Source organism: Plasmodium knowlesi (assembly GCF_000006355.2).
Source record: "Plasmodium knowlesi strain H genome assembly, chromosome: 9".
Lineage (NCBI taxonomy): Eukaryota > Apicomplexa > Aconoidasida > Haemosporida > Plasmodiidae > Plasmodium > Plasmodium knowlesi.
In genome coordinates this window covers 1,547,068-1,565,784 of record NC_011910.2, presented here as the reverse complement: position 1 = coordinate 1,565,784, position 18,717 = coordinate 1,547,068, and the positions used below count along the sequence as shown (strand labels likewise).

General features: G+C 37.0%; 3 protein-coding genes and 1 non-coding gene across 4 annotated transcripts; 2 read left to right on the top strand and 2 right to left on the bottom strand.

The window, feature by feature from the left end:
• Nucleotides 1-541: 541 nt before the first annotated feature.
• On the top strand, nucleotides 542-741 carry PKNH_0935200. The gene has a single exon (XR_002461727.2). It is a non-coding gene; the product is annotated as a U2 spliceosomal RNA (small nuclear RNA).
• Nucleotides 742-2,471: 1,730 nt separating this feature from the next.
• Nucleotides 2,472-6,719, bottom strand: PKNH_0935100 (subtilisin-like protease 2, putative; the record flags this gene model as incomplete). The annotated part of the gene is made up of 2 exons (XM_002259340.1): nucleotides 2,472-3,444; nucleotides 3,667-6,719. 2 exons carry the CDS (start codon nucleotides 6,717-6,719, stop codon nucleotides 2,472-2,474), a joined length of 4,026 nt encoding a protein of 1,341 aa, XP_002259376.1.
• Nucleotides 6,720-12,086: 5,367 nt separating this feature from the next.
• On the top strand, nucleotides 12,087-13,861 carry PKNH_0935000 (DnaJ protein, putative; the record flags this gene model as incomplete). The annotated part of the gene is made up of 5 exons (XM_002259339.1): nucleotides 12,087-12,890; nucleotides 13,068-13,196; nucleotides 13,295-13,391; nucleotides 13,587-13,645; nucleotides 13,820-13,861. The coding sequence occupies 5 exons, from the start codon at nucleotides 12,087-12,089 to the stop codon at nucleotides 13,859-13,861; spliced, it is 1,131 nt and encodes a 376-aa protein (XP_002259375.1).
• Nucleotides 13,862-15,472: 1,611 nt separating this feature from the next.
• On the bottom strand, nucleotides 15,473-17,703 carry PKNH_0934900 (armadillo-interacting protein AIP, putative; the record flags this gene model as incomplete). Its single annotated transcript, XM_002259338.1, has 7 exons — nucleotides 15,473-16,091; nucleotides 16,257-16,335; nucleotides 16,535-16,621; nucleotides 16,780-16,880; nucleotides 17,071-17,130; nucleotides 17,272-17,515; nucleotides 17,631-17,703. 7 exons carry the CDS (start codon nucleotides 17,701-17,703, stop codon nucleotides 15,473-15,475), a joined length of 1,263 nt encoding a protein of 420 aa, XP_002259374.1.
• Nucleotides 17,704-18,717: the final 1,014 nt, after the last annotated feature.

Here is an 18,717-nt window from a genome sequence, read left to right as displayed (position 1 = left end):
GCCTACTCCCCCGGTTGTTTCGTCAAGCATTTTACGGTTACTGGGGTTATAGTGCCTTTTTTATTCTTATATAATATGCAATAAAGGCAATATCGGAAAAAAAAAAAAAAAAAAAAAAAAGGGATCCATAAAAGCGCATACGAAATGGGACTACAAATATGCGCAACTTAAACGGGAAGGTATTTTCGAAAATTGGCCATGCACTTTTATTCATAACATATTTACAGAGCGCACAAATGTTCTTACATGCTCACAGGTGTGTTCTCCAAAACACATAGTTATGCACTTAACCGTATGTTTTTCCTTTAAAAATGGGAAAGGATCACACGTTTGAGATGCGTAGTGCATATGTGGGCAAATAATTTTTCCTACAGGATACATGTAGCTTATAAATCATATGCCCACTGCACTTTCATGGTGCGCTATTTTTTGCCTAACGCCCCTAAATTAACCCACACTGTTCCAACCGAATTATATTTCGAATAGGTACACTTTTGGTAGGGAAAGATATACCTAGTGCGATTTGAAGTGAATTAAAGTTTAACCTTCTCGGCCTCTTGGCTAAGATCAATTTGTAGTACCTGTTCTTATCAGCGTGATAGCTGATATGGTCTCAATCGAGACCTTATCAATTTTCACAGTAATTTTTGATGGGGGAAAGGATAATTTGAAGCTTGCTTCATGTAACCTTTCGCGCGTTGTCCTACCCTAGCACTCATAGGTTTGTACAGTGCACCCTTTACAATTATAACGAATCAAACTTTTTCATGTGTCATCCAATTATCTATAAATCTTATGTCAGCGTCAGCTAGCTAAATTTGCTAAATGTGCTAATTTTTTTTTTTTTTCCCCTAAATATTAACAAATTTAATATAGCTATTTTTTATATTCTCACTTTTTTGCCATTGCGCAGCGCCCTTTAAAAACAGTGTACCGAAGGAAGTTCTGTAGTAATTATAAATAAACCCAGTTCCCATTTCATATAACCCCCCTTATGGCGTTTTTTTTTTCATCGCATTATTTTCCTCGAAACGGTAGGATCTTTAATTCAATCCACTTTTTTTTCTCATGGATTATATTTATTTAGCTATATAAACAGCATCATTATTGTTCGTTTAAAGTAGGGCATCGTGGCGGCCGGGGGGATGATATAATTTAGCGTATTAATTGTTTCGTTATTTCTATTTTTCCATAATGGGTATAGCTATTTTGCGGGTTTACGTCATTTTACCTTATTTTGACCCATTGAAAGAGTACAGTGATGAGTTTTTACAATCGTGCGAAATATAAATTATAAAGCGCACTGCATAAAGATGTATATATATCGTATACATATTATGACGGTTCTTCTGACAGAGGGTAATTTTCAACCATTCCTAGTAGAATATGTATATATATATATGTATATGTATGTATATGTGTGTGTTCCTTTATTCAGCGCGTGTTGGTCCGATGACTGCGTTTACGCCCGTTGTTATTCGCTGGAGTATTTACCAGAACTGAACTTGGCTGCTAAAAGTTGCAGCCCTTAGTATGAGTTTGGGAATGTTGATGAGAGTTTGTTCTGCAGGCACGAGCACCGCTTGTGAATGCATAGATAGTAGTATATATGTACGTGCGTGTGCAGCGTGGTACGCATGCGGTAGGCTAATCAATTCCACCTCACCGCCTTCCTGTTCACTTATGTAAAAGGGGCAAAGGTGTGGTACTCCTTTATTAAAAGCTATTGCGTGCTGTATGTCGTAAATGAACAATTCACCAGGGAGTGAGGTGAATCCAGCGGTAATGGTAACTTGAAAAAACGCACATAAAAAACTGAAAAGAGAAATAAACTGTAGGGAAAAAAATAATATGTACACATGCATGCACATGTGTATTCGTATACCAAATTAAGGATCCTAAAAAATCATAAAGAAAGAAGGAATATTAAAAAAAAAAAAAAAAAAAAAAACGATAAGATTGTTGAAGCTTTCAGATGGAATGAGAAAAAAAAGAGTTGTAAGTGTCACTTAACAATTTTCTACGCATATGGGGACATATTGTCTAACAAAAGGAGAGAAAAAAAAAAAGTAACAACAAATGTTTGTGCTTTATTCTTTTCTGGCAACAAATTCCTTGTAATGGTTTCTTCTCGGCGTTCCTTCCGTTCCCTTCATAACATGCAGCCGAGGGGAAAAAAAAATTATGTGAACAAATTCGGGCTAAAAAAAAAAAAAAAATGAACTTCAATGTTTGTTCACCCATTTTTTCACCTTCCTCAAGAAAAGGATCGGCGAAGGGATACGCTCTGCCTCTTATGTGATGTCCTCATATTCTGGTCAATTGTTTGGACTTTTCTTATTTGCATTTCACACCCACACTTTCTGCTCCAGCGTGTTAATGGTGAATTTGTTGTGGGTAAATTCTAGAAGGTTTTTTTTTTTTTTTTTTTTTTTTTTTTTTTTTTTTTTTTTTACCGAACTGGCCTAAATCTAGAAATTTAACCTTTGGGATGCCCTTTCCTTGAAGAGACATGCGTTTTGTTTGCCCATCAGAAGACTGAATCGGACGCTGTGTCTCATTTTTTCTGCATGGTTACGTTTGGCTACTTCAAGTTGTTGGTTTGTGGTATTGCCTAAAATGTGGTGTTGTTCGAGGACACTGCTCCTCAAGATATTGTGATAATGGTCTTCATCGTCGCAGTATTTGCTGTGACGCTTTCTCTTTATAAATATAATCGTTCCGACGACCATCAAAATAAACGCTACAAAGAATAGAACTAAGGAAGTTACAAGGAAATTACTATCCATCTCATACAAATTGTATAAGGCATTTTCACAAATATAGGATAGTACTTCATCATGACTTGCTTCATTCTCATCTATTATCATTTTTTTCCCAGTTCGGGGGGATTCCTTAAAATTGTCTACTTTGGGATCTGTTACTATTCTTATAGGTATTAAAATTTCACCATATACATTGGAGTTCTCCTCTGTAGATATAACTGCTATAACAATGTCTGTTTCGTATATTCCTTTTTTATATGCTGAAAATACAACGGGGATGTGTTTTTTTTTTCCACTCTCCAAATTGAACTTAACAAAATGACAGTCCATCTGCATCCACAGCCCTCCTAACAATGTTGTGAGCACAGCTGCTTCTGCATTCACCAAACTGTCATTAATTGTTCTTCTTCTTCGTGAGATAATTTTTATAGCTGTCCTAGTTAATATATCTAATACTTCTTCTGCGGATGGAATGAACCCTTGGTTGTAACACACTGAGTAGATTAAGGCATTCACTCCACACACATGCGGGGCTGCCATCGAGGTGCCCGTATTTATTTTGTACGAATTGTTTGGCGTCGTGGAGTATATGTGGTGGCCCGGTGCCATGATGTGCACGCTTTTCACTCCGTAGTTTGAGAAGGGAGAAATTTCAAAGTTCTTGCTGATAGAGGCAACGCTGCATGGGGGTATAAAAGGGTGTGTGTTTGTATGTATGTGTGTATGTGTGTGTGTATGTGTGTATGTGTGTATGTGTGTATGTGTGTATGTGTGGGGGGTGAATGGAAGTGGAAAAAAAAAAGAAAATGGAAAGAAATTCCAGACAGATTTTCAAGCAGAAAATAAAAGAAATAAATTTTGAAGACGTAGAAATGGGTTCGCATATAGTGGGAAAAAGTACCTGTATACGTGAGGTAACTTAAAATTGGAGGGATATAAGGGATGCTCATCATTGTTCTTGTTCTCGTTACCAGCAGCAGTGACCAAAACGGTACCCTTGCCGTTAAAGGTGTATTTTAGCCTTTGCACAGCAAGGTAAATATTGGCATCATATTTGTTAGATCCCCAACTGGCATTGATGATGGGGGTTTTATTTAAAATACAAACGTTAATTGCTTTAATGGCATGGAAACTTCCTCCATACTTCACTCCATCAATAAACCGTAAGGATATTAAAGTAACATCGGGTGCTACACCAACCATGCCTAAACCATTGGCTACTCCACCGACAATTCCTGTAACATGTGTCCCATGCCCAGAGGAGTCTGTTGGATTTTTCACCATAAAGTCGTAAAAATCTTCCGTCATTTCGTATTGTTCAGAATATTCAGGGATGTAAACATTTTTCATTAGATCTACGTGATTCTTATCGATTCCAGAGTCTATTATACACACTTTCACATTTTTGTTTCCATAGCCTGCTAGAAACCACGCATTGAATACCCGGATGACGGACAGATTCCACGTAGAATACTCCCTCAACTCCTTGGGTAGGAAGTTTAGAATTTCATTTTCTATATCCGTGTTTTTCTTCTTCATTTTTGCAGCGAATGCACTGATTGTGTCGAAGCTCCAGATTTTGCGTAGAAATGAGTACTTACCGTTGTACAATTTTTTTTTCTTCTTGATGAATTTTCTTCCCTTCCTGTATTGGGATCCTTCCGCGTGATCATTTCCATGATGATCTGCTTGGCTTCCTGCACCGCCCTCAACGGGTGCATCCTTCTTCTGACTATCATTTCTCCAATCCGCCGAAGCACCACTACCATCGCCCTGAATTTGTGGCGCGTCCAAGGTTACGTACGTATTGGAGAAGCTCCAGTTCTCCATGTATCTCTCCAACTCCTTGTGCAACACCATCAGCGCCTCCTTCAACAAGTGAAAGTTGTTCATGTCAAAAATCGTTGGCACAAAGAAACACAGAAAGTTTATGGGCGATGAAATATCATAAACTATTTTGTCTATTTGCTCGAAATTTCTCTTTATGTGTTGCTCAAATTTCGCGTTACTTCTTTTAATAACCAATTTCATGTATGGTGAATGCAAATCCAAATCTCCTCTCAAAACCAATATTAGCTCTTGCTTGTCGGGCGTGTTGTTTTTCAGGTTTAACAGGTACTGGTCCACCAGCTTGTCGACACTCAAAATTTCGTTCAAGTCATGCGTACGATCATCCTGGGGGATGGAACCATGGCGGTTACCTCCTTCGTTAGCGTTTCCCTTTTGATCCTCATTGTCTCCACTCCTTCCGCCACTGTCCTTCGATGGATCCGTACCACTGGCAGATTCATCTGGATTCCCCTTAAAGGATAAAAAGCTGAAGAGCCGGTTTATCGTTCCCCTTATGCCACCCCCACTGGTATCACCAGCGCTGTACATTTCCACATTGGGATTTCCCACCTGTCTACCGCTACCCTTCCTATTGTTCCGATAAGCCTTACTAAAATCGAGTGTACCTTTCCCCCCATACAAATTAGTTCGGTCGTTATCTTCTTCACCATGACCATCTGATGTCTTTTTCCTTTCCACCTTCTCTTTCTCAATGAATGTATTGGTCGCAGCGTTTTCACTTTCTTCATCTTCCAATTCGGTAAATTTGGGATTCTTTGTCATCAAAACAACTCTATATTTTTTATTTCCCCTGTTATTTAAAACTATGTGTCTCTGGTGCGTGAAGGAAGTTTTGTTCTGTTCGCTGTAAGCTATATTTATGCTTCCAATGCTCAGTTTCGAAATATCTGATGCATCAACATAGATGTCGTTAAGGATATCATGAGAGTTTGTGACGATTTTGTAGTGATCAAATTCTTGTACTATGATATCCTGTTGTGCGACGTTTTCTCCTTCTTTTAGTTCGTATTCCGCCTCCTGATCGGCTTCCTCATCAGCTTCCTGCTCTGCTCTCTGATTGGATTCCTCATCAGCTTCCTGCTCTGCTCTCTGATTGGATTCCTCATCAGCTTCCTGCTCTTCTCTCTGATTGGCTTCCTGCTCTGCTCTCTGATTGGATTCCTCATCAGCTTCCTGCTCTTCTCTCTGATTGGCTTCCTGCTCTTCTCTCTGATTGGCTTCCTGCTCTTCTCTCTGATTGGTTTCCTGCACTGCTCTCTGATTGGCTTCCTGCTCTGCTCTCTGATCCGTTTTTTGAATCGTTTCCTGATCCGCTTTGCCTTCGACGTCTTGATCATCTTCATCATCGTTCTTATCCTCCCTCTTCCTCTCATTGGAATGTCGCCCCTCCTTAACGACCGAATTCACTTCTTCCGTATCATCACCCTGGAAAGATTGACTCTTCAGGTTTCTTTCCTTCGTTTCCCCCTGTTCGTCTTCCCCCAACTTACCGAAGTCTTCTATATTTCCTTCGTTAACTAATTTGGTAAATACATCTGCGTCATTATTCACATTCATTCGTGCATCTCCTTCTTTATCCGACTTCCCATCATTCAACATGTGTATTGAATCAGCAGCATGTTTCTTTATGCTAATTGGTTTTCTCCTGTGTGCTAGAGCAATTGGGAATGGTTTGGAAATTCTTTTTTTAATATGTTCAGTCTCATCAGATTGTGTAGAAGACAATTGGATTAGGTTTAAGGAGGGCGTCTTTTTGTCCTGTTCCTCCTCTTCTATATGGTCATTTTTTTTTTTTTTTTTTTTTTTTTTTTTTTGTTTTTGTTTTTGTCGTCCTCTTTTTTCTTCCTCTTTCTCCTTGGTATTTCTTAATTTTTCAAATTTGGCCGACAACTCGTACACGTCAAACAACGGTCGATAGCTTTCTTTAATTTCATCCAAAAAGTTTATTCGACCTGTCTTGCTGTCTGATAAAATACGACTTTTTCTCTTCACCAATTTGACGTTATAATTCCCCAACTCGCTTAAAATCTTCTTCCTATGCCAGTCATACTGAAAAAAAATATTCATCAGCATGAGCCACAACACATAAAGTAAGCTCAGCATTTTATGAACAATTTAGGAAAAAGAAAAGTACACAAAAAAAAAAAAAAAAAAGGTGAGAGAGGGAAGAGGCAAATAAAAAAGTCTAATTACATTTTGAGGGGTCCTTTCTTTAATTTAAAACAAAATTAACATTCACCCATGTTATAACGTCTAAAGCGCTATAGGTGGAGTCAACTCGGATGCATATATGAGGGCGCGTATATATTGATGCACACTTCGGCGTGCTCACAGGACGGAAGGTTGAGCTAGCTGAAAATGGGCGAAACATCACCCCTCAGTGGAAAGCTCATCACCGTATGCAGACGCAAATCTTTACAACTGCACAGGGAATGCACATTAATGGCGTTCACGAAAAATATTAACACAACAGGTGTACCCATATGTTGATAAGAAAAATACAGTGTGGCTCGTTGCTCACTCTCCCCACACGAGAAAACATATATACAGTGGGGAAATGTTGCGAACAGTGTTGCGGCACAAATGGCTTAAACCTTGCAAACGTGGAAAAAATGGGAGAATATTATTAAGATGAAAGAAAAAAAAACTTAGAAAATGAAGACATGAAAAATTGAAACAAACAACAAAAAAAAGGAACGTGCAAATGCACTTGTACAGAGCGGACTGGCAGAGCCGTAGCCCTGTAAAATTTATTTTCCACTATGTCCTTATCTATCCGTGGTCGCGAAGCAATGATGTAGAAGGGCATCCACGCACATGTAGGTATACATTCGCACCTGAGCACACTTCCACATTCGCTTATTTCCACAATTGCCAAACGGCACACTCACTTTGAGCATTACACGCTCTTACCATTGCCCGCGAGAATGTGCGTTTCACCGGTGTGTGTAAAATGGTCTCTATTGCTAGTTGAGCATTTTCACTCGAAAAACAAATGTGTAAAAAAAAAAAAAAAAAAAAAAAAAAAAAAAAAAAGCGCTCCAATACAAACAATTCAATTTATTCAAAAGAAAACACGTATGACACATGCTTCCTCTTCTGTAACATTTAATTCTTTTTTTTTTTTTCTTTTTTTTTTTTTTTTTGTCAAAATTTGTGGCCTATATAGTTTCGAATCTTATTATTGTAAAGCATTTTTAAAGCAAATAAAAGTTCGTGGAAAGAAACTTGAGGATGCTGTGTTCCTCATGGGAAAAAAAAAAAAAAAAAAATGGAAAGTGTAAAAAAGGAAGAACGGAAAAAAAAAAAAAAAAAAAAACGACTCCTCAAAATGCTTCAAACATGAGTTAAATGTTTTTCTCAATGTTCTCCACGTGTTCTATATTTCTTCAAATGTATATAGGGACATGTGTACATGTATATATATATATATATTTTTTTTGTGCTTAAAGTAAACCATTCAGGGACAGATCGAAAATAGTTGGCATAAGGGAAAAAATTGTTAAATTGGGAAAAAAATTCAACAATGATTCCAAATGAGCTATTTAATTTTCTTCTCTTTCACTCATTGGCATTATTCTGCTTACAAGTTTTTTTTTTTTTTTTTTTTTTTTAATACTCATTTATAAGTATATATGTGGAAGTCTCTCTTTTTTTGGAAAAAAAAAAAAAGGGGAACTTTTTAATTTTATCGGAGAACAAATCACACAACTGTTGCCTCGTGGCTCTATAGCAAGCCATGCTTTTTCACATGAAAATTCAAGTGCCGAAGGAGAATTGGAAGAACGTGGAAAACAACCGCAAACGTGTCGCAAAGATGTTGCAGAACTGTGAGAGCGCCTAGAATGTGTAACTTGGGTAAAATCCGAAAAAATTGTCGAAAAAAAAGGAGAGGGCAAAAATATTAAAAAAAAAAAAAAAAAAAAAAAAAAAAAAAAGCACTTATCTACAAATTGCGCAATTTATAAATCTTCTTAATTTTTTTTTTAATCTTGCTATGTTGCGAATGTTCGAACTTGTTCAAAAAAGAAGGAAAAATAAGTTGCTTTGCGATAGGAGAAATTTTCCTTTTTGGGCAAATTTTCCGTTGAAGGGGGGAATTTATGTGTAAACATTTTGGGCGTCATTTTCTGGAAATTTGGGAAAAAAAAAGGAAAAAGTGGAGAGTAGCCAGAGGAAAATATACCCCCATAAGATAAGCAAAACTTAAGGAAAATTTTCCATAAACTAAGGGAACATTTAGGACCATGTAGAGAAATTTTTTTAATCCACGAAGTGTGTCGTTGCAACTGCTATAGATCCAGTTGTGCAAAATAGTTTCTGCGGCACCTTGAATTCGTACTCAACGTGCACTCAACTTATCGATTTCTTCCACTCTTATTGAACGAAGCACTTTTCACCATTAATCGCCAAATCCTTTTTTGAACATTTTTTTCCCCCGTTCAATGTGGCTAATCTTTGAGGGGTATTGCATTATACATTTAGAAAAAAAAAAGAAAAGGAAAAAAAGTCACTATTATGAATTTCCCCCTGCGCAAAAAAGCAAACTTGAAAAAACATAACATGCAAAATAATTGTTAAAGATTGAACTTACCTCTCATTTATTTACTCTTAAAAAAAAAAAAGAAAACACATTTAAGGGTATAATATTCCGTTGCGGAAAACATACAAATGGTGTTTACACATCGTAACGCAATTTTTTTTATCAAACATTTGCCTACAAAATAGGCAGAAAAGAAATGGATAGTTCAAAGTAGTTCCCATTACAAATTTAGGTTTGCGCAGAATATTCTGCGACATACAATTTTATTGCCGTCAAAATGTTGCTAAAAATGTTTGTTGCTTTTTATAAAATGGCGAAATTTTTTAAAACAAAAAAGTTCAACAAAATATATATTTTTTTTTTTTTCTCATGAATTATATATACCAAATGGATGAATCCCCAATGGGGCGCAAAACAACCTCCTTCCTTTCCTTCCATTGTCCACATCTTTTCCATTTCAATTATCACCTGTGCAAATCAAAACTTTTCACGAAAAGGGGGGACAACGATAGCCAAATAAGAAAAGGTGTGTAAGAAAATATACAAACATAACATACACACACTAGGGGTACGCCTCTTCCACCTTGTCCTGACAAATAGGTGGCACATAACTGTGTGCCGCATTTCTTTCTATATGCTAGATATTTTCCTTGTCCACAAATGTGTGCATATAGCTACACTGACCGAGGGGGCCACATGGGATGATAAGTAACTACTCCACCAACTCAAACTCGTGGTGGACTTGCACATAAGGTGTAATTCCAGGGGTACAATGACATTACCCATATACAAAACATATTATATGACCTTATCCCTTTATTCAACGTTTACCACGTATGCATTTGTCCTGCACTTTTTCCTCTATTTCGCACCTTTGCAGTGCTGTTCGCTAAGTCATTCGGTTACACAACAATTCGTTCATTCTGTTGGCGCATCAAATTGGGTGTTCCACACAGAACAAAGCAAAGAGGGGGTATATCCCCCCAAAATATGCTACCCAAAGTGTACACCTAAGCTTATTTTATATACGTATTCGCAAATGTACCATCCCGTTTTTTTTTACTTTCCCTCAACAGGTCAAAATTTTGTGCGTACATTTTTTTTAATAACCCATTTTTGCCTTCTCAAAAAAAATAAGGAAAACTTCCTACTGAGTTTTTTGGCGCTTAACATTTTTTTTTTTTTTTTTTTATTCCCAAAAAGCTAAGTGATAAGTTAATACCAAAGATGAAACAATGAATGAAGGAACGGTTAAGAATAGGAAAAAAAAAAAAAAAAGGAAACAAAGAAAGGTAGGAAGAAAGGATGAATGAATTTGTTATATTATAGCCAAGAAACACGCACTAATACATTCGACATTGAAGGGAAAGTTAAATATCTCAAAAGTGAAGCAGCCAGCTGATTTTTTTAAAGTTGAAAAGGCATTTTTTTTTTTTTTTTTTTTTTTTCGTTCTTTGAAGAATATTTCATTTTTCTGATTCGTTCGTATAAGCTTATCTGTGCGTAGAGAAAGTAACAAACGTGACTTATGCGAGAATTACATCCGCATATTGGGGTTATATGTTCCAGTATACAAATTCATGCGCTCACTCCATTGTGGTGCCATGCGACTGTACATTTATTCGTTTTCTTAGCGGGGGTATTTTTTTTTTTTCCCCCATTTTTACGTGTCATTCGGAGATATTCCTTAATTATTTTTTTTTCTTTTTTCCCCCCTCATTTAATGCGAACATTTATATCAAAGGAGCAGGAATCCTTCAAACGGAAGTAGCCAATTTTTACTGCGCTGCTTTTTGTTAACCCATCCAGAAGATACACATAATTGGAACATATATGATGAAAAATACGTGCTTATATTTTTATGAGGGACCCACAAATAAAAAGGGAACCGTAGGTGAAGAAGCCCTTCAACACGATATAAAAGGAAGGGAGTATTTTCCAATTTGTATATTTTAATATCTCCCACAAGTTATCTGTACATTAATTCAAATATCTTCTTGAATGGGTAACAGAGGAATGCTTCCCTCCCCCTTTTTTTTTTTTTTTTTTTTTTTTTTTCTTGTCACCCACAAATGTATACCACACAAGTATACCCAGAATAGCAACAAGGGGAAAAGAATATATATATATACATTTACGTGAATATACAGAATTGCTGCGTAACGGGGCACATATTGCGTAGCAACATAAAGACATCGTCCCAGGGAACTTTACAAATATGCGAGAAAGGAGCGTGTATATACGTACCTATGTAAATGCGCACATGCTTATACGCTTGTCCAGAAGAAGAGACAACCAATTTGTGATCCAGCAGTTGGAGGGAGCATTTTGCCAAAAGGAGAATTCACAAAGTTGGGTTTATTCCCCAAAGGAAGAACATTTAAAAGGAAGAATAGTCAAAGGGAAGAGAAGAATAAAAAAAATAAAAAATTGGGGGACTGCTTTTCCTATGCGCTACTGTTTATCAAAATCAGCACAGTTATCCCCTCTCATGCATACCAGCGCATGAACGCCCCACTTTGCTCTTTTCCCCCTCCGTATTCATACACACAGAATCCCGTTGACATATTGCACACATGTTAATGCCACTTCTCATGTTCGCATAACTTTGTTTCGTTAAATTGTATTCGGTCGGATGGTAAAAGTGGAGAGAGGGACATCTACATATACACATTCATACAAGGGTATGTCCACACAGGTCCATTCGTAGGGGTGAAATTTCCCAAACACCTGACAAAAAGAACAACGTAGTATAAAGCAATTTGGGGAGAGAGTAGCATACGGAGGAGAAACGCGCGGAACTAGTCGAAACAGAAGCAGCTAATAGGTTGTCTAATCGGTGAGTTGGTCCGTGAGGAAATTAAGCGGAAGATCATTAACTAGAAGGAGACTGTAGGTATAGCCTCCATCCCCTGGCGTCGAGCAAAATGATAGGGAACAAAGAAGACGCGTACGAATGTTTCAATCTGGCGAACCGATACCTGAAGGCGGGGAATTACAGCCATGCGAAGAACCTTTTTCTTAAATCCAAGCGCATGTTCCCCGATATTGACATTAGTGAGCAAGTGAAAATATGCGAAGAGGAATTACGGAAGAGGGAAAACGCCGAAGCACAGAGCAACTCAAGCCACGCCAACGGAAACAACAATAACAGTGATAATTACAACAGCACAACGTATCGACCAAATCATAACAATCTGCATGAACGCCATGTTGGGGCAAAGGATGACGGCATAGGAAGAATATTAAGGACAAACAATTATTACGAAATTTTGGGCATTCCAAAAAACAGCAATGATGAAACGATTAGAGCTGCATATAAAAAACTGGCAAAGTTATATCACCCAGATAAGAACAAAGAAAAAGGAACGGAAGAAGCTTTCAAAAAAGTTTCAATAGCCTTTCAAAATTTAATAAATAAAGAAAAAAGACACGAATATGACAACAATTCAGAAACGGACCATTCACATCATCATCCAACGTATAGAACGACACACTATTATTATAATGATGATATGTTTACGCCTGAAGATATTTTTCGTAATTTTTTTGGCATCAATTTTGCAACGTGTAATAACAGAACGTTCAGGACAAATATGAACAACACCAGGGCCTATACAAATAGTAGCAATAGTGCCAATAGCCAACGGACTCATTCCTTCATTCAAATTGCTATATTTTTTATCATGTTTGTTATTTTTTTCTTATCAAGTCATTTCGAGCAGCCTAAGGTAAATGCGCATTTAATCCATTCTTTGCCGCACCTCTCTGTTGTGTGCGTTACGAGCAAATAGCCAAAACGAAAGTGAAAAAAAAAAAAAAAAAATTATGAACAAGTCAGCTAATTTTAACATTTTACAATGATTTTATATATTGATTTCCCCCCTCCCCCCTTTGTCCCCGTTTAGGCTATCTACTCGCTCAATAAAACGAGCTACTTTGATACGCTAAATTATACGTCGTTGAACAAAGTACGATTTTACACAAAGAAGACGTTTAATTATAATTACCCGAAGAATAGCCATCCGCGTTTTCAAGTAAGTTTGCCACACTATGTGCAGAATTGCCTCATCGTCATTTCATTCGTTACACCATACCAAAATTTTGTGTCACCTCCCCATCGCCCTTATCACAGATCGAGTACGAAGTTGAGTACAAATATTACGAGCACGAATGTCAAATGTTAACGAAGAAAATAAAAAATGATTACTACCGGGAAAAAAACCAATACCGTAATGCAATTTTTATATGCGCCTCTCTTTTTCTGTTATTCTACATATAGTGAAAAATATTGTCTTGGGTGGTTTAGTACGCTTCTCAAATGCGCATATACATCAGCATATTAGTACTATACATTTTTTTTGCGTGTCTCTCCACAGTGATAAAACAGTTTGGTGACATCCTCCTTTTTTTTCCTTTTTTGTCAGAAAAAAAAATAAATTACCACGAAATTCCGGAAAGCTGTATGAAGTTGAAAACGCTAGAGGTAATTCCCTTCCCCAACTGCGTCGTGCGATATAGAGACGACATGCGTACGAATATACTTGTACGTCTGCCTACACGCGTACTATTCACATTCGCATATGTGAGATGCATAACAGCATGCGAACATTTATCCACACTTTTTTTTTTTTTTTTTTTTTTTCTTTTCCCATCACAGGACCAATACAACAACTACATCATGAAGTTAAAAAGACGATAGCAAAAAATATACACACATGATGAATTCACTTTTAAATTCAGAACAGTCTGTTTGAATAAGTAAAATAAAAATGATAAACAATTTCCCCCCCCTTTTTGATTTTAACATTTCGGAATGCCATACCCTTTTCTTCTTGTTTTAAATAATCCTCTTCCCCCCCTTCTTTTGTGAAATAATATTTTAAAGCGACACAAATTTGTCCCTATTTAATTATAACACCACGACTTATAAACACAACCCCCATTCCCTTCGCCCATCCGTGATTCCCAGACTTAAGCATTTCAAACACAGTTGTTAATGCTTGTACACGAATGGATTTTACCCCATAGAGTTTATGCCTTCCCAATCACTTTTATTTCGCAATCTGCAGTTTTACCATTTTTACGTTACTACGTGATTACATCATTACGTAATTATACCATTACGTAATTATACCATTACGTAATTATACCATTACGTAATTACACCATTACGTAATTACACCATTACGTAATTACACCATCACGTTTTGCCTCATGCTTCGCTTTCCCTTCCCACCCTGCCTACTCCACACATCTCACTTTTTTCGTTTATCTATTTGTAGTTTCAACATTGCCTCCCCTTTCTTTCTTTTTTTTTTTTTTTTTTAAATTCAATCTAATTAGATGAGTATGCTTAAAAATTGTATAACCATGTTCATATGCACAAGTATGTATTCTATACATATACATATAAGTGCACAAATGTATAACGACTTCCCTCACCCCGCTACATACATATTTGTTTGTATGTATGTGCATACTCATCCGTACATCAAAAATGGGAATGGTTTAAGGTACACATCTTAGACCATTCATCCATTCGTGTAACGGGCTTCCCCGTAGTGTGTAAAATATATTTTATTCCCCCCGCCCTCTTGCGCCCTCGGCGCATAAGGTATGAAACTGCTCTTCTTTCTTTTTCCCTTTTCTCCTATTTTCTTTTTTTTTTTTTAAATCGTTCGTGTTGCGTAAATTTTTTTCGCTTGCGCCATTTTTCTTTCTTCTTTATTTTTTTTAATTTTTTTTTCTAGCCACTGGCAACATTTTCGTGTGTGCAAGCGCGCATATGCAGACAACGCGCGCATAGTACATATATATATGTCCATATATATTTGCGTACGTATGTATGTACTTATATATGTTTTATATATACCCGTGCGCATGCATGAGTGTACGGCTCTGTGCCGGAACTTAATTTTTATAGTAATACGGTACCCAAAATATGAAGAATAATTAACTAGCACTTATTTTTAGGTGAATATGCGCAACAGAGGGATGTAACGATAGGGGAAAGGATGCGAACGCTGCGCACTCTGTAGTGGATCTATCTGCGGGGGTAGGTGGGTGTTCTTTCCGTTTTCGTCCCGTTATTTGTCCTATCCCCAGATGTTGCACATCCCATCTTTTCTACTATTACAAAGTTGATATTTGTGCACTACTCATCGCCTCTGTATGTGTGTGAGCATACTTTGATATGTGGTTCCCCTGAGTGGACACTCCCATTGGGTGATCCCTGGATAAGCTAATACTTCGGGCATCGTTCACGTAGGTGAAATTCTCTCCGTGAACCGCTCTGGGAGCTTGCATATATTTACTGCACTACGCTTTCAGACGTATGGGATGAGTACTCATCATTGCTGTTGTGGTACATTTTGTCCGTCTCGTATAATTCCTTTTCTTCTTTTTTTATTATGTCTTTGATGTACTCATAACCAAACTCTTCTTGATTATTGGACGACCAGAGTGAGATATCGTTTGAATTCTCTTTATCAGCGTTCATGTTTTTTCCGTCTCCGGCATGATTTGTACTTGGTTCCACGTTTCTCATTTCTTCACGGATAAAAGTTGAATTTCCCCCGGTACCATTTATTTTTTTCTTATTTTTATTATGGGATATAACCTCCCTTATGTTACTTCGATACGCATTGTGTTCATTCCTCGCAGATTTAACGTAGTAGGTTTTGTCATTTCGCTCTTCCCCCTTTTTTTTTTTCTTTTTGTTACTTGGCTTATTTGTCGAGTCATACTTATAATTGGCGAAATTTAAATAAATTACTATTTCGTACATACAGACCAATATAGCGTTAAAGAAGTTATCGTTTAGGCCTTTTAATATTACGTTTCTTCCTTTATCCTTATCCTTAATTTTTCTGAAAATGTGGATGCTTTTAACGTCGTACATAAAGTACGCATTCTCTAGATCATAGAAGCTGCATATTGATGCAAAGGAAAGGAGGCATTGTGTGTAGATTCTACCTCCTCTTAAAATTTGGAAGGAGCGTGGAACGTTCATTCGCCCATAAATAGTGATACCTATCGGTATGAACACACTCTTCCATTTTTAGGAAGGCGTCCCTTTGGTATGCGATATTTACCTGAACGTTCGTAGCACATTGGGGGTCACGCCCTTTATAGCGGCCTGGTATGTGTGAGAGTACACCGTCAAAAAGTTGTCTATAGAGGTGAATCAGTAAATGAAATTTGAGCATCATACCCGTTGTATAGACATACTATCAATCGAAAACACTGCGTTCACCAAATGTAGCTAAATAGGTGAACAGCAAGAATGCGGATACATGTGCATTCTGTACATGTATAGGTTTATTTATTCAAAAGAAAGCTAGCACTTTTTATTATTACGAAAGTGATGTACCTATATTTGTGCCATCTAACACCATGTAATTCAGCTTTCTTTGTTTATAACTTTCGAACATATTTTTAATGAGTAATCCATTACAACCTGTGAAAGAAGGAAATGGAAAAATTTTGTGCCTGTCCTCTCACCGCGCAAAATGATTTAAATGATACATACAAGGTATTTTAAAGTAGAAGACAAGACATAGTGTCTCTGTTTTGCTTAAACAGAGAAGCATTCATTTTTTACACTCTTGTTTATACCTTCTTTTCCTATATCCCAAGCTTTCTTATAGGATAAGTTTATCTTATCAATTTCGGGAACGTTTTTTCCTAAGGGTTTCCACTGAAAACTGGATATTCTGCTAACACATGGGATGGACGCACAGTGTTACATAATGTAAGGTTTTCGATGTAGAAATGACATAACCTTTTGCACGTAAGCAGAAGCTCGGCTGGATCTATTCTTTGTTGTATAAAGCGAGCAGTTCTGTGCACACACAAAATATCGAATTGTGTAGGGTTATTTAGCGAGGAAATTGAAAGATGACTCACTTTGTTTTATCTCTGTTGGGGGGTACTCGTCCATATGCCTTAAGCGGGAAGTTATCAGCACTTTCGGAGGTAGGAAATGGGAGTGAATTAAGCAGGATTGGTGGTTAATTTGGTACAACATTTTTTGGCTGTTCCTTGAATGTTTTTAGATGTTTTTTTGGCTTTCTTTTTTTTTTTTTTTTTTTTTTTTTTTTTACTGACCTGTTCATATTATTTATGTAGCTAGCTGTGTAGCATTTTTTATACTTTTTCCCCTTTCTCAACTTGAAATCATTACTTACGTAGGAGAATAGAGGGATGTTTTTTTCATCCGTGGAACACGAGTTGCCAAGACTAGAATTTTGACTTTCATTTGAATAGTAGAAATCGGATTCAGCAGAATTTTCCAAAAATTCGTACACATCTTTGTATGATTCCACGCTTGTCGCATACTCATTGTCTTGTACTAAAAAATAGGTTAAGGAAGGCTACCATGTTATTTTTTTGCGCAAAAAAAAATGGGGGAAAAAAGGGGCGAATTAACTCTTCTTTGTAGGAAGCGTGCTGACGTATAGACGTACTCATATCATTGTAGGACACAAAAACTTCATCCATGTTTTCGTCCATTAATGAGTGGACAAGTTGTTCTTTCATTCACCCATTAAATGAGGGTTGCAGCGGGAAACGATAATGAGGAAGGAGGAAATTCGTACAGATAATGGGCGTGAACAGGCACTTATTGTATGCACGTATATGCACAAGCACATGTTCATATATAACTGTAGGGACGTGACGCGGAGATATTTTCAAAAGGGTCACAGCTGCTTTGTTGCTCATTGGCTCCTTCCGCTTTGTTAAGCTACGGGTATCATTTTTTAAAACTTCCTTTGGGGAGGTTAAACATTTTTAAGAAAAAAAAAAAAAGTTAATTAGGTGAATGCATAGATAACGAATAGGCTACAAATAGGTAACACATATGCAACGAATGATCAACCGAATGGGTAACGAATAAACAACATTAAAAAAAAAAAAAAAAAGTAGTCAATAGGAACAGGAAAACAAATAAAAACTTAAGCGAAATGAAGATGCGCACTTAAAAAATGTACATAAAATTCTGATATATAAACGAAATATTATTTCGTTTTTTATTTTTAACTGCGCACAAACTATGATTCCGCAATTACCCGTATGAAGTGGTATTCGTTTTCTTTTCCGGTTAGCAATTTCATGCAAACAGGCAATGATCAGGCGAATACACGTTCAAATGGTAAAAAAAAAAAAAAAAAAAAAGTATGCAGTTGGGGCGGTTCTCTGTTAGGGTTACACCACCCTTTTCGCCCATATGTGTGCGGTTCACGGCGTACTGTTTGCATACTTGGACAAATACATGTATGTTGGGAAAGATGCATGTAAATTGTGTACACACATTGGTCTCCCATAATTTACACTGAAAGAAGGAAAAAAAAAAAAAATTCAACGTTTTGCTTTTTCCTTTACAATTGCTACGCACGCGCATTACACGTATGGTGGTACCCATAAAGTACGCCCTGCACGAGTGCGTCTAATGCTAAATGGGTCATTTTGCATGATGAGACACCATTCCTGACAAGATGTGTTTTTTTTTCTTTTTTTTGCAATGCGATAAAGCATTTTCCCCTGTAGTACTAT